The following is a 25,100-nucleotide window of genomic DNA, read 5'->3' as shown; positions in this document are numbered from 1 at the left end:
CAAACCAAGCTAACCAAAAAACAAATTATACATAACGACAATTATGCGGTCGGAGATCGGGAGTTTCGTTCATTTTTTGGTTCCTATTTTTGTTTTTTTTTTTTTATCTCGTATATAGAATAGAAAATGTGAATTTTTCAGTTCAAATGAAGCTCGATGGGGTGAAAATTTTGAAAATTCTGTCGCAAATCGCGTATCGCTCACCTCTCGACTGGGGGAGTAGAGTTTCTGGGACCTGAGTTGTTCGAGGATGAACTTGTGCCTCATGGAGTCACCGCTGTCATCATCAGCGTCAGAGGAGGCGGGTCTGGTGGTAATCGAGAGGTCCATTGGACTGGCTTCGTTGTTGTTGAGTCCCTGCTTGGTCCTTTCCTCCTCGGGTAGTTTGACCCTCTGGTCGTCCACCGGTAGCATTTTCTTTCTCTCGTATTCGAGTATCTCGACGGCGTTATCGTTCGAGTTCTGGTCTATCTGATTATCCTCGTCGTCCATATACCTGCTGCCGTCCTCGTCGCGATCGGATTCGTCCGATACCTCGGCCATCCGACTGCTTATCGGTTTGAAATTTTTTCTCTTATTCCTCGGTTTCTGGCCGGACGATATCTGTATCGGAGTTTGCGGTTCAAACTGCGAATCCGAATCCTGATCGGCGGTGCGAGCCGTTGCGTAATTGTAAACGGAGTCGGACAGCATCTCCGCTGAATTGAATAAGAACAAACGGTTAGGCGAGCGGTGGACCAAGCCGCGTGACGATTACTCGAAAATCATCCTTTCCCCCTTTGATCACCGAAACCCGAACAACGATCAACGATTAAACGGCAATAATGTACTCGCGCTTTACTTACTGGGGCCATACGGACTCGTTACGGCTGACATCTCAAAGTCCTTACTCTTGTCCCCGACTCTCCTCCTCTCCTCTCCTCAGTGCATCCTGAAAGCAGAATTTATTTTTTTTCTCAATGGGGTTGATCGTCTCCGACGTAAGAAGAAATAAAGAACCTGCCGCGCGTAGATTTATTCATTTGTTTATCGGAAATGAATTCTTGTACGGACTGAGAATGTGGTACGTTCGCGGGTGCGGAAAAATAATCAATTGTTTCTCGATTGAATAATAACCGATCGAAAGAAAAAACTTGAAACGAAAGAAACGAGCAGCGCAAATCGAGAGAATTATGAAAAGAAATAAAAAGGAGCAATAACGCACGTCGATGTAACACAAAAGAGCGATACACGACCGCCGACTACACGCGGAGGTGTTATAGTCGAGATAAGGTGCGTGAAGAAACGGTTTCAGCGGCGATTCGTTTTTAAATTATTGAAATCGTTGAAATTATCGACATTTCTTTAGTTTCTCGAGCCGATCGATCGATTATTATTCGAATTCATCGTGACGAATCCTACATCGCAATTTCCGTTTAACGATGTACGGGGGAAATGTTTTTTATTTTCGATCGCAAAATCGAACGATCGAATAAATTTTATGTACCACGTACGTACGTACGGCACCTCAGCTAGCTGACTCGGACGAGTACTCCGATCATTGTGAATCGAGGGAATGGTTAGTTGCAATGTTCCGATTATAGAAAGCTAGAGCACGTCGCACACAGACACGTTGGAATAGTCGGAACACCGCTTCGTCGCGTATCCGCGTGTAGGTATGTATATATATATATGTATATGGATTCTTTTTGTCGACCATATACAGTAGGGGTAATTAACATCTGTTATAGTACCTACGGTGAACGCCCCGTTTCACCCCACCACAGTACCATAGGGCGGACCTTGAATACATTATCAGATGTATGCGGAGAATTTACGATCGGAGGGGTTGGTTAGTCAGGATCGTGTAAAAACCGGCCGAGTAACAAACCGCTTCCGAATCAAAGAGAGACTCCTCGGTGTCGTATGGCGACGAATTTTTCAGAAAATTATACAAACCCGATGCAGATGCTTTCGTTCGAATATCCCTACGTGGTACACACAAGCGAGCGTGTATAAATTTGCGCTAGCGTTCGCCGTTCTATCTGCATTTTAGCGTCTCGTTTCACGTTACGAGTAGGGGGCCACCACGAAATAGTCTGGGAACGGTGACCCAGATTCCCTAGTCGAAATCTTTACCCGCGGTTCTAATTTTAAAGACAAACAAGGAAATTAAGACAGCCCCCAAGCTCCGCGAATCGGTCCGGGCGTTCCCAAACGTTCCAAATCCGCTCGGTTGATTCTATACGCAGTGATTTCAACGTGTACGCGGATAGCCACCGTTCACCCGACGACTATTTCCACGTCTCTCTGTGACCCGCAACAAAAATACAACGCGAAGCTCCGCGAGGGGTGCAGGTGCAGCGATTGAGAAAACGAAATTCGCTACCGATGAAAAAAAAATGGTTCGGACAACAAACGGTGTACGAAATCATATCGGACAAAAGACAAGAGAGTCTCTGGTCTCTGGTAGATTTGAAGTTAATTTGAAAATATAATTTGTCGAGTGTTTTCCGTACGTATGGTTTAATGTAAACCACCCATGTGTGATTTGATTCATCGAGACTGAAGATATATGTATATAAAGAGAGAGAGGGAGAGCAAACTGCTACGCCATCATCGTTCGTTCGTACGAGTCGTCGTGAGTCCGTAAGGGCGACTGACCACTCGAAAGCGGCAGTGTAACTCGTCGCGTCCCCCCCATGAGATTTCAGCTTCAGCTGACTGCGGCAGAATGGTGAAAAGAAAAGAAAAAAAACCAAAAAAAAACAAGGAGAAAAACGGTATGGATGAGAGAAAAAAAATTGGTAAAAACTCAACATTCGTCTCAAACACTCGAATGTAGCGAGAGTGAGTGAGACTCGTGACCAAAAAAGAAGCGAACCAGCAAAGAATCCAGAAGGCGATACGGTGAGGCTGCACTACAACGGCAGACTACGCGGCCTTCTCTCCTCTCTTTCGAGTGTCTAGAAATCCCCCGAGGATTATTCAAATTGAAAGGCTTAAAATAAATAATTTACTAACTTCTAAGAGACGAGCTCCACTGTGTGTATGCCGTGAAAATTGTTATTCCAGAGCAAACAACGCGCCGGGTCGAAATATGAGTCACCACGCGTATGGATTGTTACCGCCTCGACAAATACCATATTATAACACATACGCGCGTATCTGTATATCTAAACCTGCAACTACTACGTATATAGATTATTATAACCCATTGGAAGTTACGTGGAATTAATTCGCTACGATACGACAAATCGACTCCTCAAATACGCGATATCCACCGCACACCTATATTTTTTCCGTGGAATCTCATCGTATTCCCCGGGAAACTATTGAAACCCGCGCGCAACTGCATTCGACTGAATTCAACTAGAATTCGTCGTTATCTTCCAAACGGAGTAAAAATTGGGTGAAAATCGTTGGAACGGTTCGTATTATTCCGTTTCATCGAATGAGTCGACGTTGGAGTTTTTCCTCGCCGCAGAATACGAGAAAGATGAAACCGTTGATTTCTTCGAGGTAAAATTATCTAGGTAACGTTACAAAATACGTACGTAGGGCACAAGTAAAAGCGTACTACATACGTGCGTTACACGTATCGGACATTGAATTTTTCGTTTTTTCAACGCGACCACAAGTAGGACCTGATTACTGCAAACGTACGTGTCTGTCTTTACGTCCGTCTGGTAACGCGGTGCGGGTGGTTGAACACAAGCGGTTTTAGACGTACGTACGTACCTACCTACGTACGGTATGATTTACGTGTGTGTACGCGACGCGTGTATGTGCCTCCGTAAGTACCAATGTAAAATTACGAGTATTATAATAAGGTAGGTATGTCGTGAGGGAATGTGTTCGTGAGATAGAGGCGGTGTGAAACGCGAGAGGTTGGCTGAGATTAAGGAATTAAAAACATGGAATTCTAAGAACTGGTTGAAGTCATAATATTCGTAACTTCGAGCGTTCTTACTTGCGAGTGGCTGCGAAGAGCTTGAAAAACGTCCCAGCTAAAGAAGCAACTGTTCGCAAATCGCCGTTTCGAGTCTTGCGATCTTAGACATTGAAAAAAAAGAAACCCCGGTAAGAACGAATCAGTAAAACGTCGCGAAAAGTGCAGACGCAAAGACGACGGGAGCGTTTGGGGGCGCGCGCGCGGGGGTTGCGTTTAGGTGTTAAGTGTAAAGCGCTCGATTTTCCGCTAAACTCTTTTAAAACGTTTTCCCCCCGTAAGTAGGGGAATACGTTAAAAATAGAGCAGGCAACAATATACTAATCTGGTTAGACCGTTTAGCGCGACCACTGAGCATTTAGAGCTGCCATACCAGCTAAGAAGAAGTATCTAAGTAGCCGCCACCATCTCTAGCCGCACACGCGGTGAGCCTTGGAACTCATTTCTCAAAATATGCTAAATCGTCTTAATGAACGACCAATGGCGTGGAAAATATTATTGTTTCAATTTCGCAGCCCTTCTTCGAAAATTCCCTTCCGAATTCCGAGAGGATTCGCGTGTGCGGCAGATCGAAATTGAACGGATCCGCGGAGTCCGAGTGGACCGATGGAAAATACATTTGCGTTTGGCGAGAACGTCTACCAAAAAAAACCGCGATTTTTTTCGTCGGGTGATCAGCGATCGGTACGAGACTAATTTATCTACAAGGTGGACAGTCGTTAGGAATCGAATTCGAGCAGTAGCTGCTACGCCGGTGAAGAAACATCGCGCTCTTCCACGCGTTCTAACGATGAAAATAAAATGAAATAAACAAAATAAAGATAAAAAAAAAAAAAAAGGAATTCATTCTTACTCTCTCATCTCTGAAAATTAGGAGACTGCGCATTCGCACGTTAACGCTAACCTGATTTTCTCAAAAACTACTCGCTTGTTACACAGCTATGGTATTTGTACATTTCTTTAGTCTGGTTTTCTACGTCATTCTACGTATATTTCGAAGATCGAGAATATTCCGAAAAAAACATGAGAGTCCCGGACCGAGGATGAAGAAACTGAATCCGAGTGCTTCACAAACTGTTGAAAAATGAAAGAAAGAGAGGAAAAAAAAAGGGGAAATTTATGAATAAAACCGAAAAAAGGGTTAACCGGAAATAATCGGATCCCCGAAATCGCGTTTTGAAAGGCTGCTTTTTTTCGGTATTTACATATTATATGAATGCATGTATAAGTTTTTTTTGTTTTTTTTTTTTTCTGGTGGACCGTAACGAAGTCAAAATCGAAACGAATCTGCGTAACAATCTAAGGGCGAGTTCCTCGTGTAGATATAGCAGATTGCGGGCCCCGAATTCTCGTTCTCAATTTTTCTAAAAAGGTAAGCTACACAATACACCAAAAAAAAAAAAAAAAATCATATTAATACATGCACGGTTTAATGCAGGATCAGGCATCGCGTGTATAAAAAAGGTCCCCATGATCGTCGTTCGTCAGCATAGCGGCAAACGCGGCAGCATCCCTTCGCGCGATGATGTGCCATAAAACGAGATTTCGAAAATCCGTTATTTAAATAAGTAGTAGTATACGGTATACATAACGTATAGGCCCGTGCAGGCCATGCTGCGCAGTTTCGAATAGGTTGAATAATTTTATAAAATTAATAGCAAAAGGGTAGCTGCTGCTGCATCGCCGCCGCTGCCGCTGCTGCTGCTGCTGCTGCGTCGCGCTATCGCCCATTATGCGCGTATGCAAATATCGAAGGGGTTTTGTCAGGGGAAGTAAACCGTGCGGTAGCATTGGACACAGAGCTCGAACGAACGGGAGTGCGAAAGAGAGAGGAGGATGCACGAAAAAAAAAGCGAGAGAGAGAAAGCAGAAACTAGAAAAAGAGAAAAAGAAAAAAAAAACGAGATAGGAACACGCGTCAAAAATGAGGGAGAGAAAGAGAAAAGCTTGTATAGCCGCCTAGCCCGGCAAAGCATTAAAAACTTTGAGATTTATAGTAGGTAGGTACACACGGTGAGTTCTTCCGATGCAAGTATATACGTACGTATACCTATATGCGCACTGCCAAAGCTACTGTACACACCACCACTACACCGTCAACGCTATATATATGCTGCAATTGGGGTTTGGAACCCCCTTTAAAAAGCTGAAAACTCAACGTCCTTTCCACGTCCTTTCCTCCCTTCTTTCTCCATCCCTCTCCCCCCCCCCCCCACTTCGTCCAATTTTTTTTCATTAACCCCCCCACGAATGACGACGTGGGGCTGAATTTGGGCTTACGTCATCAGCTTCTGTTTAATTTCCTCTCTCTTTTTTTCTCATCTTCGGATTCAGCGAGTAATGAATGGTGTTCCCGCGGTACGTAAATTTTGGAAAAACAAAACCATTTCGTACGAAACGAACAATAAAATTGATCAAGATTGAAAAATTGAAACGATCACGCTTCGGGGTCGGTCAACATGTTTCAATTGCGCGAATACGAACGATTCGCCTATACTAGGATAAAGGCAACCGGTTCGGCACGACTTTACCGCAGGGTGTTCGCGGACGGGTCGACTCAAAAACTTGACTCTTTTTTTTCAATTTCTCTCGTTTCTTTCACTCGTCACATGTCTGCGTGAATATTGGAAACGGTTATACTTGTGCTCGCGTTACGCCAGTACAGAGTAAGAAAATGAAATATCTAGATTAATGATCTACAGATACCACAAGTATACGGAGTAGAGACAGGAAGGAGATAAAAGAACAAAGAAAAAAAAAAAAACACGAAAAACAAGAACCAGAAAAAAAGGGACTCCAACGGAATTTGGAATACGTAAATCCGGAGTAAAAACGTATATATAACCCTCCGGTGTGTTCTCTTCGTCAGTTTTAAAGATGTATTAGCGATATTCCACCACCGTATGAAATAGACGGTATACCCACACCCGTACGAATTTCACATACTATCATCCCATGGAGGAAAGGAGAAGAAACAAAAAAGAGAATAAGAAAATAAAAAATGGATGGAACAAAAAAAAAAAAAAAAAAAAAACAAAAAACAAACCAAGGGAGAAAGAGAGACCGGCGCAAGAAAAAGTATATACTATAGGCAGCGAGGGAATGATGGATCGCTTCTATTAAAATACTTTTTCGACGTAGAATACAGAATGGGGGCCTTCCTTCTCTGCACCGGACGAGTGGATTTATTTACATATTTTCAATCTGGATTAAGAGGTATACCATATACCATATATACCGGGGCGGCTGCACCGCAGCGGCACAACATTCGCTCCGAGCTCGAGCTAAGAAGAAGAAGAAGCTGTTCGTTCTTTTGCCGGTACTTTTGGATTTCTACGGGGATCGCCGCTACTCCGAACGATTCCTCGCCCCCCCAATCTTCGAATAATGCACAAAATATTTATTATCTCACCTTCCGACGCTCGTTGCCCATCGCCTAGTTATTTATGCACATATAATCAGCAGACGCGCGTACACACACCGTCTACATACCTTTTGGAATGGTGCGAGTGCGTGTCATTTATATTATACAAAGCGTGTATATATACGATATTAATGCGCTCCAATTAATTAAACCGAGAATACCGAGCGTGTATAATAGGAAATATGAAATTATTAAGGCAGCGCTTCGGATGGAAGCGATTATCCAACTATACTTACGCGTTTTCTGTTTGATACTACGTGAGCGTGTATATATACCTACACGTATATCATAAATACGCGTAGCCGAAGTGTGTTGGTTAAATAGAATATCTTCGGGGTATCTCTACGACTCGATTTTATATACGTACGAATGTATTAGGAAGAGACGTCCGGTGTACCACGAGCTACCATATACCCGCGTTATATAGAGGTGGTAGGATTTCTGGTCAACCGGTGTGGCCGGTGGTCCGTGGATGCGAAGCCAACAGGTATGGGTTTCGGAAGGTGTGTGCGTAGGTGTTCGTGTACCTATGTATCGGGGCTTGACCGGCGGTATATCAGCCTCCCGTTCGTACGTGTAGGTACCGTGCGTACAATAATAACGCCATAGTCTTTAGATTTCGAACGATCGTGAGGCTGGTGTGTTGGTAGCCAGAAAACAAATGACAAATGAACTCCTCTTAGCCGTGAGCTCTCATATCGGAGCTATTAACATAAGGCTAGATAAAGTAACGAATTTGAAAAAAAAATCGAATGTAAAAGCGGAGGGAATTCCATTCGAGATCTTATCCAGGACTAGGCTGGCGTAGCTGCGACTCATTAATCACCCGGCACCCTTCTTAGCTTTGTTTCCTATTATTGCGAGAGCGAGAAACAGTGAGAGAAAGAGTGGAAGATATTAAAAATTTGAAGGGAACCGTGAGCATGTACCGTGCGTCGGGATCGTAGGGATAAAAAGAAACTGAATTTAAAAAAAAATCGAGCGTAAAAATGGGTGGGAGGACGAGAGCGAACTGGTTGTGGGTGATCGAATGAAAATGGAAAGAAAAATCGTTGTTATAATTACACTTGTAACGCGCCAGGTATGCGATGAAACGGACGTCGGATGTAACGGAGAAAATAGAGAACGTTGTGCGTTAATGAAAACTAACTTGCAACAACGAAGTAGGTACGAAGTTCAACGAGTGTTTTTAAAAAACGTTTCACGACGCGCTACACGAGTGCGTGGTGTGCGGCGGATTTGCTCGTTCTCAACACCTGAAGACGAGGAGGTGGGTATATTTTAATCGGAAAACGAACGAGGAGAGAAAAAAGGATTACGCCTTTTGCCAGAAGGCTGAATTACACGTGCGATACACACGTCGCGAGGTTTCAACCGCGTATCCCTCGTTCTCGTTCGGTTGCACTTTCGGCGTGGATGCGGATCGAAGTTATATTGAAATTGGAAGATGATCGTCAAATTTTACGGATTAACGGCGTTTCGTCGGGTATTCTCTGGACTCGATATAACGCGTATTCTTACGTTTGCCGGGAATGGCTACTCGCATCATTCAAAGTTGCTTGGAGGGAGGAGAAACGGAAATTAAGATTCTAGGCCAACGGACGGTCAGTAAAATACAAGATGGCGTACATTACTTGCAGCGCACGTTATATAGATATGTACGTACATATGTACGATAAATTGAATTCTTGTCCCGTTTTCGTTCGTCGAAATAATCGAGCAATTATCGAGTTACGCTGATGCATCAAGAATATCGCGTACACATGCACGCCGAAACCCATACGTACACGGAGTACACCTATACATGTCACCGTGCAGATGATGATCGAGCACGTGACGTGCGACGATGCGATGCAGCACCGACTCCTGTCAATTTATACAAGCAGTTTTACGATCTATAACTATACGAGCATATATATATCTGAATTTTTTCTTTTTTCTTTTTTTTTTTTCATTTTTCATTGGCGTGTAAAATATATTCGACGACAAAATACGAAAAATCAATTTGATATACGCGTATGACGTGGGGGTTTTTTTTTCTTGTTTTTTTTTTTCGTTCTTTTTTTCTTCTTCCGCACGCAGCGTAATATCTAGATCGCCATGTTTGTCGAATGGCAACGGACAAATCAGACATCGGTTTGTCGCTTGCGTAGAATTGAAAAGTAACGTTACATCGTGCGATTCCATGGCATACGGCGGTGTGTATCGACGGAATGAAGAAGTTTAATTTATTTGAAAAACGTTCGCCGAACGTGTTTCACGTTTAAATCAAGAAACGCGAATGGGTATAGAGAACTGACGGCCATATTCTGGATTTCGCGCCTTTTTTGTTATTCCATTGTTTTCTACAGCCGTCCTTTTTTGGCCTTCGGAGGATTGCCGGGCTAATTCATGTATCAAATACGGATATACCGCGCCAGTTATGCCCGCTCAGGTATATCTCAAGCCGTATCAGTTCGACTATACAGTCGCGTATTTCAGCCATTAACTATTACACTAATGGTACATATAATATAACGCGCGTAACCAGCGCTATTGGTCGATATTTTTATAGTCAAGGAAATCTGGGCGTTCCATTTTCGAATATGGTATTGTTGCGCGCTCGCGGTGTGACATATCGATCAATTATCGTGCCAATTGTGAGTACGCGCTAACGCCTACACGTCATTATATACATATGATACACGTGAATTGCCAAAACGTACCGTTTACACGTACGTACCGCAACAATAAATATATGCCTAAGCGCGAGCCAAATATTACAAGTATAAATCACATACTGCGCGCGTGCGGTGCGCTTATTTGAATACGAGAACGTAGACGTACGAAATGCGGATTATCTACAATCCTTATCGACCCATCCGGTCCAGATTAATCGTTAAATAATCATCGAGCGCGTTCGCACGGGTTCCCGAAATCGAAATTCAACGAGTCACGGGATCGACTTACGCAATCGAAGAGGCCGGGAGAGAGAGGGAGAGAGGGAGGGAAGCGACGAGAGTGACGAAACGAGAAAAAGGGAGACCGAAACTTGGATCACCCTTTCCAAGGGTCTTGCCCGCCGAGAGGCGCAACCTTTGCGCACCAACTCGATTACGAATTACCGCGCGCTGCTGCAGAGCCTTCGGGCCAAACTCGTGTTCACACACGAGTGAGCAGATGTTCACGTGTTCACGCTTTTACATTATATACGTACGTATCCTACGAGCAGTACATACGTTCGTATATAACACTGGGCTTTCGATCCACGGTTCCTAAACACGCGCCTACGCTATGTACGATACGATATTATACGTACATACATACGTACGTACGTACGTACGTACGTACCCCCGTTTGCGCGTACGGCCAAAAAAAAATTTACACCTTCGTAAAATCATTGTTACAAAGGCGGATATATACGTACGATTGTGTATTTTATAATATATAATTATATTCGCATAAAGATTAGATTAGGATTTAGAGAATTTTAATCACGAAACAACATGTATGTGAGAAACCTACGCTTTTTACATTAAATTAACGCGAGGCCTAGACGCTGGGTACGATTCATCGGCTGGTCCAAAAAATTTTAGCTATACGGATCGGAAAAGTTTAACAAGTATTTCAGACCGACGTAGAGTAAAACTCGGGCGATTCACCGATCCAGATTTTATAGAAAAGGCTGTGATAGCTGTGATTAATTTTATATGTGGGTAATTAATGACCGGCGTTTGATTAATTTTCATAAAAATATTCCTGTAGCTATATGTAATCCGATCTTCGTTTCTCGCAACATATATAATAATGCTTTATAAGTGAAAACGAAAAATGAAGAAACTGAGGAAAAAAAAAAAAATAATGCTTACCATTATAAAAGTCACGCTTTTTACAGCTCATCGCGCGCGGTATTTCCGTTGTATGTAGATACACGTTAGGTACATTTGTATGTACATATCATTTCGCGAAACGTACTCACCGGGGAGTTATTGGACACTTCGTTATTAAACACATAAGACGCTATGTCAAATTGAACCCTGATCGTGAAACACTCCACATATATACATATGTATATATCCATAAACGTGTACGTATATCGGGCAGTACGTACTATACCTATATCCTTTTTCTAATCTGACTTTGAGCGATAGAACCTAGACGGCGATGTCGCACAGCAGGGGGTATATATCGTATACACGGTCGTTCGTTTTATCTCGCACGACGTTCATACGAAAACGCGGCTGATGATTTTTGGAAAGTAAAAAATGACCGAAGAATGAGAGGGGTGAAAAAAAAAAAGTTGAAAAGGAAAAGAATCGCAGCGAAGAAAAAGTTTATAAAAATTAGAAACAGCGTCGCGGCGACGATTCTATGGCAAAGACACAGAGCGTGGGGGAGTGAAACGGGGACAGGGGTAGGGGGGGACAAATGAAGTCCAGGGTTTTCTGTGACAAACGAGCTGTTCGCCCCCGAAACGTCAGTCAACTCCGCCGTTCGAGCGCCATTCTATACCGTATCCTATCCAAATGCCCGACTCTCGCTATTGTCTCGCTCTGGCAACTTATTCCTGTACCGTGTGTATACGAGAGGCTAAAATAGTCGAGAGAATCGTTTCAAGTATAAGACGTATAAAATATAAATTTTACAATAATCCACCGGATTGATGTGAACCATATATGAAGCCGGCGATCGTTGTTACAAGCGAAGTCGGGCTATTGTCGCGGTACCATCTGCTTGCCTTTTAGAAAGTTAGTCTCTTCGTAGCATTAATATTAATATTGACGATATTATAATTTTTAACAAAACAATGAACAAACTGCCGCACCCCGAAGAGACCCAGATACATATCCGCGGGTCTATCGTCTCGTTTCTACCGCCTAACTTCAATATTCGCCGGATGTGTTCATCTTCGTTTAATTTTTTTTTCCCGAAGCGGGCGGAAAATTTTCATTACTCAAATTCGTACACGTCGATCCACAAATTCTGTTTACTCGGCTCTTACGTAATTCCGGCGTATGTACGTTATTTTTTTTTTTGTTGATATTTGTCTTTTTCTTTTCTCGATATTATATCATCATCATATCATCATATAGATGAATTTTTTGGAATAAAAAGTTTTTACGTAAAATTTATAAGCGGGATACAAGTACGTGTAGACATCGAAAGGGAACCAGTAATTCGCGATAGCTACATCGGATTCGAATTTGAAACTTACGAGTACGAAGTGGAATTTATTTTTGTTATTTTTATTCTTTCCAACGTTGCGGATTCAAGTTTCGCAAAATTCCAGACGGTATTTTTAAAAAATAATCGATCATTGAACGTGACAGCTGAATACGGCGCGAATTTTTCTCGCGGTTATTATATACTTGTTCGTTGGTTTTTTTTTTTTTTTTTTGTCTTATAATTGTTTTATCGGATACTGTTATAATATTTTATTATACAACTCGTAATCAGGGAAGCCGATTTATCGCGGGGTGTACGGCGGTATTGTATTTCGAAGGCGAGATATGCGAAGAATTATTAATAAAACAGAAACTTAATCTTTACTTCATTTAACTATATTTCGTTTGAATTATCCTTCGGAGAGAGAGATTATGGAATGGGAAGTTGACTTCCTGGCGTGGGAGGTGTAACACATCGAAAAATTAACACCAGAATCCGACGATAAGAAACCGAATGATATATGAAAGATAACAAAAAAAAAAAATTATACGAATATTTTATGTACAATTCATATACTGTACATACAAAATCGCGTATCACCGTAATCGCGGCGCCCCTTTACTCACAGTACGGTAGATTGCCAGAAAATAACAATAATTATGAAAATAATAATGCCGCACAGCAATAAAACGGTACAAATATCAGATCGTGGCATGAAAAAATATTCAACTAGTTTTTATAATGAGATCGAAGAAACGGAGCCCGAAATTTAATACCGCCGTATATAATAGCCGGTGAATTTTGTATGGAATTTTTTTTTCTCTCCATTTTTCTTTCGTTTCTTGAAAAATAATGGATCTGGTTCTGCCGATGAATCGCGGCCGGAACGTAAGTGAAAGAACGAAAGTTACTCCTGTCGACTAATCATATCAAGAGAAACGATACGAGAATAATCGCTTCGAGAGCTGCAGTGATGATACGAATAATTTGAATACGCATTTACGCAGAGTATACTCGTAGAAGTTGTACGTGAAATTTTTTTTTCCGGTCATTTTTTTATTCGACGTAGTTTTTGCCCGTTGTACGTTATATCGCCGTTGCTGATGCCGCTGCTGCAGAGGAGTTACGCGACTGTGGCGATTTAAAAATCGGACAACTTTTTCGGAAAGAAACCCCATGAAACGTATGATCGCGATGCCGCGTGGTATAAGCGAGACAATTTACGACAAAACCCCGCCAATCTCGAGGTATTTTAAAATTCAAATCTGTCTCGGGCGCAACTTTTTCACCGAAACCTGCGCGTTCTAAATTTAAATTTACGATTTCGCCCGGCTGTGCTTGTCTCCCAAGTCAACCGTCTTCATTTCGTTTCATTTGATTTCCGAGTCAACGACAATACCAATACATCCTATACACGAATACATACACAGATGCGAATTTATCGCGAGTGTAAAACTAAAATATCAAAAACAGTTTTATCGTAACATCCGCACAATCGTGTATATACTTTCTGAAATGAGAACGGAAAATTTAGCGTAGGAAAAATAATTTTTAGCCTAAAAAAAATGTGCTCCAACTTATCGGAGTAGAAATTTTACTTTCATTTTTGGTTTTTCTGAACTTCCAATCCAAAATATTCAAAATTTTCTAAGACTTCTTGCCGATTATCGAGGAAATTCAAATTCAATAACGGACGGATAGAGAACGAATCGTCGCAATCGTAATTAAAACCCGCAGAGGAGAACGTTGCGAAGATTCGCATCGCTCCTGGCAAAACAATGATAAAATAATTATCATCTCTGACATAATGACACGTAAATAAAATTGTTAACAAGCGACATAGCTTCTGTAACGTATAAATCAACGCTTCCGCAGACGTTGCTACTCGCAGCAGCGATCGATCCTTTTCCCCAACTTCTCTCTCGTTCATTTTTATCTGTTTTAGTTTTTTGATTTAAACGAATCTTATTCTTTTTTCTTATTTCAAAATCAACATATGCCGCTGTTTCGGATGAATGAGTCCACCTTACGAAGATTGTAATAAATATATTAATACATGCGAGTATGTATAGGTATAGCGATGGGTGTGTTTCGGTAGGTGCAGCAGCAGCAGCAGCAGCAGCACCGCTGACGCGTTCGCGTGTTATTATATAACGATGTATGAGATACAGTTTTTCAAGAGTTTTAAAATAGAAGAGGAGGAAAAAGAAATTCTTCTCAAAATTTTATTCAAACTCAGGTATGTATATTAAATATACATACAGGGCGAGAGGGAAAGAGAGCGGTGCACCTTTCCGATCGATGTTCGGATAAGCTATGTATACGATTATAGATCCATACTAATTTTGTGTCCGGTTTCATTTTGGATAACTCAAGTTTACAGGTGGTGAAGAAATTGAAAACCAATTACCGAACCGTCACTTCGGCAGCAGCTTCATTTTCCAGCATGCATAATATCTCTACCGAACCATCAAGATCGTAGATACGTTGAAGTATACATATATCTATATTTCGAAAAGGGTTGAGATCGGTTCGTCATTTAATATCGATAATTTCTAATAACATCTGCGATGCACGGGGAAGAAAGAAACGACGATCCGCCAACAAATTTTGTGTAACGAAAAAAATTATAAACGGAGCAATGAATTGTTATTCGTCCGTAATAATTTTATCCGGTGCGCGATATCCCGACGTAATCGTCTGTATAAAAATTCAGATAATAAGCGTTGCGAGAAGTCTTCATCGATGTATATATCTGTACGCTTTTATAGTCGAGTCTCCTGCCCGCTCTAATTTTAATACCTTGAAATTTGAATGTCGTTCCTTCGGTTGTCGACCGTTATTCCGGAATTAATTCATAATTAGAACACGAGCCCGCCCGTGTCGTATCCTACGTAGGATACCTATAGCGGAGGATACACCTATAACGTATAGGTGTATATACGTCGAGATAACCCAGATAACGAAAATTTTAATCCCTCCACATAATACCTTCTATGCAATATGCATGTACCCACACATTTCAAATCACACATAGAAATACCATACGCGGTAGACTCCGCTATGTACACGCCAGCTGCAAGAGACTCTCGCTTGAAAATTCTCCAATTTTTATTATCCTCCTTTACATAGAGGTATGTAAAGGAATATGTATGTATATATATATATTCATTCTTTTTCGATCGTGATCCGCGCATAATAAAAAAAAACATCATTTTTTTTTTTTTTTTTTTTCTTCATTTTATTCACATCGTCCTCAACATTCCGTCTGTAGAAATTTTTTTCACAACATTCTTTTACAATGCATACATGTGTATAGGTGTGTACAGGTATATCACGCAGATACTTTTTTTTCTGGTGTAATTTTTCGAGTTATGTACAATGAAAAGATGACGATTCTATTCGATGCAAAACAGTGGAGAGAGATAGAGAATGACAAAATTAAAAACTCGAAAAAAAAGAAAAAAAAAAAACGAAAAATTGCCGATGTAGAAAAAAATTTCGGATTTCTAATCGATCCCGCATTGTCACGTACCTACTTTCAATTTTACGTGTACCTTTCCTTCATCTCTCGGCGAGAGCTCGTATCGGTGCTTAATTATTTACCGCGTGCCGATTAATTAGTTAAAATGCTAAAACGTGGAACTGCTGACACCGTCAACCCGCAGGTCGACGCCCGGTATATAAAATACATATGTGAGGATTATGTGTACACACCTATTCGCCGCGTACATAAGTAAAAATATCGAGGTGTGCGCGTGTGTGTGTGGGCATGTACACATGTCCAGCGCGGACACCGTCCGTTCGTTCGTTGGTGACCTTAACCTGTGAGAGCCGTACACATTACAATAAGGCTGAATGGTTGGAACGTGTGAGTGAGTGGGTGTATTTCCACAGCTACCGATTTTTTAATACTATTGTCAAATAATCAAATTACGAATACGCTACTTAATTACGAAAAAAAACAATTGGCCGGAGAACGAGCGCGACCGCGCGCGTGCTGAAAAAGAGAAAGAAAGTAAATTGAGAAATGAGGAAAATAAGAATTCCTGTGGTGGCTGATACCGCGGGTGGGTCGATGGCCTTTTTCCTCATTTTGTACGTGCATACGGTTGCTCTCTCTCTCTCTCGAGCGCATCGTACATCGCGTACGGATATCGGTGCATTTGAGCCGATTTTTCGAGAGGATGAACATTCGGATCCGGATTCAAATTTTCCAACGTAATTCCGGTGAACGGAGTGCAGACGCAGCTGCAGCGAACTCGAAGGGCGGGATATTAGATAAGAAAGATGTTCTCTTTCGTCGCGGCGCCGCGTGCGGTACGATTTTCTGTCGTTTCTTTGGCGATCGGAGATCTCGCCGCTCTCTTTTATTTGCTTCTTCTTCTTCTTACTTCCAGTGGTATTATTACTGCCGTTGGTATTATTCCTGTTGCGGATTCCGTTTTTTTCGAAACGATACATAGGTTCGAAACGAAGATGCGATGCGTCGTAATGCACATACGGACAAAGCCTTTTTACGCGCGCCGGCGTAATGCGGACGGCCGGGGATTTAAAGAGTAAGACGGTTTTCTCCTCGGTTTTCTCGCGGCGGTTGGCAGTGGTTTATAGCGATTCACGTTGATAATTAAAATCGATAATTATCGGGAGTTAATAACCGGTCGTTGTCGTTAAGACTATAACGAATAGTCGAGTCGCGCGGCCGGTCCTTCGACGGATCTTATTTTGTTCCCTTATATTATACCGGCGGTTGTATAGCGCACGGTAGCCGTTCAGAGCTTCCAGGGTTAAGAAGAGGGAATGAAATGGCCACGGGAGCTTCGGAAAGGGCGTATTTATAAGCCGCTGCTGCGGTTGCAACTCGGAGTCAAGGTAAAAATAAGAAGAAGGTGCTCTCCTGCATCGGCTCCGGAGAAAGATGGGAAATGGGAAGTGGGAACTTTATCGTGGTAGATTATATGGTGTACCCGACACACCGGGGAAAAGAAGAGCAGAGTCACTGCTTTAAATTGAAGAGAATTCTCGTAACAAAAAATGAAAAAAAAATGAAAAAAAAAAAATAAAACAAACCCGCGTATACACCGCGTAGTCCTTGCTACACATACTGCACGCGTCGTTATTAATAATTTCGGTCAATATGTGCCTCGAAACACAAAATTTGAGGCGAGCAAATATTGAAGAACGACGCCAGAAGTACAACCTGCGTACGTTCGGTGTAACGTTCAGAACTCGAGCTAAATTTTTGTATCTCTGAAATATCGAAAATAAATTGGATGAAATTGATAAAAATTGAGAACTGAGCCTTCGGCCAACTTCGCTGTACACGTATAATAACCACCACCGTCGCCGGTTCTGGTTCTGGATCTGGTTCTACCGCCGATGCTGTAGGTATCCCCAAAGGCATAAAGAATAGACAACGCGCACATGTGTTCGTCATTTGTCATTTGACATTCTCGCGTCTTCGCTTTTTAATTCACGCGTTCAGTCTACTCTTCTATACATCCCCGACACGCGAGACCGAGACCAGATCTCAGGCAGCATCCCACATACGTATATGTATACCTATACGTACACCGCATCGTCCCATCTTTACATACGTTGAACGGCATTCAAATTTTCACTGCATACGTACGTGCGGTCAAAGCGCGCGCGCGCGCGCCCGTCGTCCTTTAAAGGTTTGTCATATTCACGCGCTCGTATCACCCTATATATATATACACTATAGGCGGGATGTTATATTCTTCTAACACACGTAGGCAGACCTACATATTCGAAGGAGAATGAATATAGGCGCGTGTATGAATGTAGGTGCATAAACGAATCGCGTGTATAATACACCTATGTATGTATACATGGAAGGAATTCCTTTGGCGATATTATATCCTGATGCTTTTTTTACTGGTTTATGGGATTTTTTTCACGCTGTAAGCAGAGTCGTACATCAGAGAGGGCTGGTGGCTCCTCTTCGGTTCTCTTCTTCCCTTCTTTTTCATCTTCTTCTTATTCTCGAGGTTGTCTTTTGCTTCTTTGGGTTCTCGTCCAACTGACTTCACTCGAACCACGACTCAACTCAACTCGACTCGACTCGACTCGACTCAACTGCAGCATCGCAACTTATTCCCGCGAGGAGGGAATGAGGGGAACAATAAAAATAACAAAATAATAATAATAATAATAAAAAAAAATTAAAGAAACAACAAAAAACGAACAACAAAAAGAAACGAAATTCCAGCCGCCATAAAAACAGCTGAAAGTATTAAAAACTTTAGGCCTTTTATTACTGTACGCGCCTTAAGGTACCAGTCACACTCGCGGATGTATGAGAGAAAATAATGAAAAAAACGAATAGAACAAGAGGGAGAAGAAGACGAAGAAGATAACCCTATAGCCAATACGATAATATGCATCATGTCCGCACCTACTACTGTAACGTCGACGATATAAATGAGTGATGTTCTGTGACGAGAAGCCAATTATTTTATATACACCTATAATACGTACGAACGACGATCAATTTTGATAAATTCGCATAGTTGAGAAGGGCGTAGAAATTTTCAACGATCTTTCCGCGTGCCGAAATCATGGCAAGAAAAGGTAAACGATACACGACGTCGAGGGGATGAAGAATGAAAATGGAATGAAAAATAAAAATAGCACGACTCGCGCGTACAGGTGACATGAAATAAAAAAATATACTCCGTACGCGTGAACGTGTGCACAAATAATGAGATAATTCGAGTCCAATTACAACATAGAACAGAGCTGAAAGGATTTGTAAAATCAAATATTGTTCGAAAATCCAGTTTGCCGGTAGATTAAGGAGTGCCGGCGTATAATTTCCGAGTCTGTATGGATAAAGTCGAATTGTCCCCCCGTACAATACCGTTGGTATCTAGCAATGCGTACCTGTCTTGTAAATCCAAGAATTTTAATCTCGACAAACCTGCAACCGCGTTACTGGGTTAGGGTTTACCTAACGGGCGCGAGCGGCAGCCGCGTGCGTAGGTATATTAACGGCAAACAGTCGTAATTTAAACAGGTAAAGAGAAAAAAAGTGAGGGACGAAAAAAAAATTAAGAGGTAAACTCGAGCAAACAAGGTAAAATAAAAAACTCTTTAAGGAAAGCCGATTCTCGGCGAGCGAGATTATGAAGCGCGAAACGGTGCAGAAGCGTGTGAAGATTAAAATTCTTCGAGTGGTGAAATAAAAAAAATTCAAGATAAGGTTACTGAATTTGGAAGTTAATTCTTCGGAAACCCCTCGTCTTCCTTTAATTTCAACCTCTTCGCAACCTGCCGTCAAAGTTTTTTTTTTTTTTTTTCTTGTCTCTAAGGACATGCGCCGAAGGATCGGCATCAGGTGCCCGGACCTCGGACGTTTCTGTGACGTCACGGTCGAGACACCACGTGTCCGCGTGTTGCGCTCGAACAAGGATCCGGGGACGATCTCTCCCGTCTCCCAAAAACCGTAAAATTTGGAATTTTCTTTTCTCTATCCACTTTTCTTCTCGTCTATCAGGAGTCCGATTGCGGCCTTTTATCTGGTTTCAGATTGGAGATTCAACGTTAAAATTCTTACACGAATGCTAATGCTGCGGGAGTGATCTGGACATGACGTTACTTTTTTATTTCTCGTTTCTAACTACGTGTCCGGTCGACGTCATACTTTTTTATACGCTCGGAGGGAATTTAAGGACGAGTTTCCATGGGTGATTTAGTGTACGGACGGTGGAGAGGGTGAGTTTTATATACACTGTGAGGGTAAAAAAGGTTTGAGGAATCGAAGAGTCGTTGCGATTGCGAGGGAAAGGGGCACCTACGTTCGTATAGCCCCATAACGATTTATCAGATCGTTGTTGGTTGGTTTTTTTTTTCTTCTACAGTAAATACCCGAGAGGACTCTATAGCTTCGGATAGGTCTGAAAACAACGATTCGGGATTTTGCTTTTTATTGGTCATTCTAGGACCGGCGCCTCGCGAGACAGAAACAATTAAAAGTTAAAATTTAGACATTAAAGATTTTTAATAGCCCGGAGATCCCGCCGCCGTTGCTCCCTCTGACTGCTAGGCTGCTGCCGCTACCGCCGCCGCTTGCGACAACCCACCCCGGGGACGGATATACAAGAGAGGCATGAAAAACAGCCCGAGATAAAAAAAAGGACAAGCCACAATAAAGATTCGGATTTCAAGATTCTCAAACGAAATGCACATTACAAGAATGCATTGGGAATGTTAAATATAAAAACGTTACGCTGATAAACGATCGACCGAAGGACGCGAGATACCACACGATACGATACGATGGGACGAAGGATCGTCATCGTCATCGTCATCGTCATCGTCATCGTCGGGTAAACACTTTTGTTCGACCGTCGACGACGAGACGCAGTCAATCTTTCAATGTTTTACGTCACACTTCTTCCTTCGAAATTATCCACACGTATCTCGGAATAAGATTGAATAATTACACCGCCATTATTAACACATAGTGAATATATTAAATGGAATAATGGAAGTATATATGTACGGAGATACGTATATAAGAAATGGAAAAAAAAAGAATGTGCGATAAACCGGTGTAATATAACAAGATTCGTAATTTACCTCGATCTATGAATATCTTTCGTTCCTCCAGGAGGTCCACACAATCATAATGTTCGTCCTTGTCCTCGTCGTCGTAGTCATTTAAATATACAAACAACAATGCAATCAAACTCATAGACACTTCATAATTTTGGTATAACGCTATCCCCCTTCTTCCTTTTTTTTTTTCCTTATAATTTTAAATTACGACAGCGAATGATAATTGTCAATGGGTGGGTCACGACGATCTTCTCAAACTTTCGCACGATAATTTCGACGTAACTCGTATCATTGATTAATTCGATCGGATTATGGTTGCAAATAAACTGTCAATTACGACTTGACATGGATCAACTTATGCACTGTCAAATACGGATTCGAATTAATCCTTCACACACACTTGAAACACAATTTATTCGATAGAAATTTTAGCGCGTAACCTCGTGAGCCATCCCTTGCGGAGCGGCAGCCTTCCTCAGCAGCGGATCGTGAGAAGCTCGGGCTCTTTAAAGCTGCGCTCCATTTTTATTTCACGACGACTTTTATCCTCATTATCAGAGGCAACGTGGGCAGTTCCATGGCTGTCAATAGTTGACTGTTTTTTATCTCTTGTGATTTGATTTTCTTATCCTTGTTTTCGATAGCCGATTCGCTACCGCGACAAAACCACCCCTATTTCGTTCACTGTACACGACGTGCTGTCAGTTTGAAACTGATAACTTTCGATGGAAAAAAATTAGAAAAAACATGAGAAAAATGTTTCTGAGCGATCGATGAAATCCTTCGATTTTCTTGTAATTTTCGATCTCTTATCAGCTGTTATTGATCGGAGCTTATCTTGGTTTTTTCTTTTTTATTCTGTCGATCCTTCGGTCAATCCTGTAGTTTAAAACAACACACAATATGCAAAAAAAATGAAATCAAACTAACATGTGATCTTGACAACGGTTGCACCAGTTAAACCATGTATGAATTATCGAATGACAATTGAAACGGATGAGATAAGAACCGGATGGTTCTTGATATATTTATTATACGTTTCGACTCATGTGTCTCGGGGTAAAACCAGTTTCCGGTAAAACAGCCGAATCGAACATAAAATAACTGTAACCAGAAAACGTTTAAATGTCCGTCGAGGTTTTTTAAACCGCTCGCGTTTTGGGAGCGGATTAAAATTTCGCCGCTCAAAGGTGGGATTAGAGTGCGCGTGGTTCGGCTGGCGCGAGATGACTGAACCCCACCACTCAGCGTTCTGAACTTGGATGAAAGGGTGGCGCGGCGTGGTGCGGCGCAACGCGGTTCGTTCGGTTTGGTTCGCTCTTTTCTCCCTACCGCGAGACGCGACGCCGAGCCGCACAAACGCAACGTAAACGCGTAGCGTACCGTCGCGACGCCCTTCCTCACACTCGCGGTAATCCTCCCCCCGTTCGCGTTCGTCCGCACCTCCCAATTTCTCATCTCCCTTTTTTATTCTCTCCTTCGACGATCGTCGTCGCGATGCCGATTACCCCGACTTCGTAATCGTCGCGGTAGTAGTCTTCGTCGTTCGATGGTCGCCCATCGGCAAATGTTCCGCCGTATTCCGTCGATCGAAAACTACGACGTCTGCGGAGAAATCCTAGTCCAGAAACGATTTGGTTTTTTCTTCACCGTTCCTTCATTTCAGCTCAGATGGCATTACGTTGCGATGGGATGATACAAATGAAATCGCCGATGAACCGACGATTATCGACTCATCTAATTGATCAATTATCGCGTGGGAATCGCACATACAGTTACAACTCTATTTGCAACGATCGATCGACATTATACCGCTTGTTTGACGGTGATTGACTTCTGGACGATTGAATATGCAGTCGAACTGTATTACGTTACAACGAATGCTCTACTAATTTGAAATTTCCCACGCGATCCGAGCAGTCGACTATCTTTGCCCGAATACATCGGTAGTGATTCGTTTGCGCGGAAATCGTTTGCACAGTGATCATCTCTACAACGACCTTTTCTGCCCAGGAATCGTTAACGCAGACGAAACTTCAAGTTGGGTACGTTTGCACAGATTATGATCTCCCTGCACAAATACAGAATCCGTTTTCGTAGCATTTGTGCAGGCGAATCATATTCTGTGCAGACTTACCGAGTCAGGTTCATTTGCACGTGATACGAATTCCGTCCTGAGGTTTCCGTCAATCTACTTCTGTGCAGATGTACCCAACTCGAAATTTCGTCCAGGCAAACGATCCCTGGGCAAAAAGTCTCTGTAGAGACGAATCCTGTGCAAACGAACCTCGCCCATTGTATCGTTCTAGCTGTACGAGTTCCACGTGTCAATCGAATGAATGGTAGAAAAAAAAACCACAAAAAAAAAAAGAAGAAACAACGAGGGTGCGGGTGCTATTATTACAATCATACTCGAACAGTTGTACCAGTTTTTCGAGACTGGATTCTTTTTCTTACTATCATAAATGTGAGTAAAAGTAACAAGTATAACGTGGCATCGTATATAACATTTGAAACGATCCCACAGTCTGAGAAAGCATAGAGTCAAAACCTACCCATTCTTATTATAAATAAACAGGGATTAAAATATACCGTCAACGGGTTTGAAAAATAAGAAATTTAAACATACGCTCAGCGTGATTCGTTTCCCTCCGTTATACGCGTGTATAACTACGTACACGTATAACTTGTAACGTTTAGAAATAACGTAACGTAACATCTCGCGGTATGTAATAGACGGCATATAGCCCCCTGCAGCATTCGAGACCCGGAATAATAATTTCGTCATTCACGAGGAAAAGAAAATAAAAAAACCTACAAAAAAGAAGAGAAAAATTAATAACTTCATCGATATGGAAATTTAAGATTAATCTTTTGTACGGAAACTTTAGTTATTCATTGCTCGTTTATACTCTCCATAGAATATATGCCAAAGCAATTATTTCGTTAAACTTAATACATATGCTCTAATAAGGTGTACATAACGTTTTCTATACGAACGGACGCGTGACTCGCGGTGAAATTTATCGCTCGCCCGTAATTATATCCTTTCAAAATAATTCGACATTAGCTCGAACGTTCTTGTGATAATGTTCCATATTCGAGACTCGACGGACACATTCTAGGTTCCGAACAATTCAATCGCGAATCGGATTCTCGAGCGACGTACCGGATGTTTCCGTCTCCGATTGTTCCTCCATCTTTTTTTTCTATTTTTTACTCCTTCGACTGTGTATGTAGGATAATCGTCCAAGTCGTTCCGAAATTAAGGTTTCCTATTATATACGCGTATGGCACTGCGATGAAGTTTAAGGAGGAAAGTAAGCAACCACCGGCCCCTCGTTTTTCTCCAACAGGGAGTTTTAGTTGGGGTGATATTTTTTTTATCCTCCTCCTCCTCCTCCTCCTCTACTTCTTTTCTGTATTCCCGCGCACCCTTTTACGTGCCGGTACTCCAATTCATATATCTTTCACGTCCCACCGAGGATTCCCTCTTCTTCCTCCTCCTCTTCCTTCTCTTTTTCCCATATGGGAGCCTCTGAGCTGCTCTTCCTCCGGTCTAAGGCTAAGGCTGCTCGGATATCTGGCTGACACCGAGCCCCGTTTTCGTGAAAAGGGCTTACTCATTTTTTGAAAGGGTTGTCTCAAGCTGTTGCACGAATATTTTTATACCGCATCGAGGCGGTACGCGGGTGGTTCCCCCCCTCCCCCCCCCCCCTGTTCCTCAACCCCTACTTATTTGTGTAAACCCTTTCTGAAATCTGGTAAAATATTACGATCCCAGGATGTATAAATATAGTTATAATTGAAATCAGGTGGTTAATTACCAAGCGACGCGTTTTTGATTTCATCGACAAAATCTCAACAGATAAATTGGCTAGTATTACAAATTGATATCGGAGAGAAAGTGAGAGAAGTACGTTCACGTGCGCATACCATATGTAGTATGAAAAGGAAATCCATTTGCGATTTAGTGGATTACGATGAAAAGAATTTCGGGGGGAGGGTTTTCTAGTA

The 25,100-nt window shown here is 42.0% G+C and overlaps 1 protein-coding gene across 4 annotated transcripts in view; it reads right to left on the bottom strand.

Moving 5' to 3' along the window:
* The window catches only part of LOC105689187, a 126,895-nt gene that overhangs the window by 46,371 nt on the left and 55,424 nt on the right, over positions 1-25,100 (bottom strand). For 2 of the 4 annotated variants that reach the window (XM_048655278.1, XM_048655279.1), the window contains 2 exons: positions 846-931; positions 205-698 (listed from right to left, as the gene is read on the bottom strand). In XM_048655278.1, the coding sequence (XP_048511235.1) occupies positions 205-698; positions 846-876 (525 nt within the window). In that variant the 5' untranslated portion in view covers positions 877-931. Of the gene's footprint in view, positions 1-204; positions 699-845; positions 932-21,104; positions 22,329-25,100 lie in introns of those variants that run through there. The other 2 variants (XM_048655280.1, XM_048655277.1) reach the window with 2 other exon arrangements.

The sequence above is a fragment of the Athalia rosae genome, chromosome 5, assembly GCF_917208135.1.
Source record: "Athalia rosae chromosome 5, iyAthRosa1.1, whole genome shotgun sequence".
Lineage (NCBI taxonomy): Eukaryota > Metazoa > Arthropoda > Insecta > Hymenoptera > Athaliidae > Athalia > Athalia rosae.
Note: the sequence above shows the minus strand (reverse complement) of the source record. Positions and strands in the feature narration are given on the sequence as shown.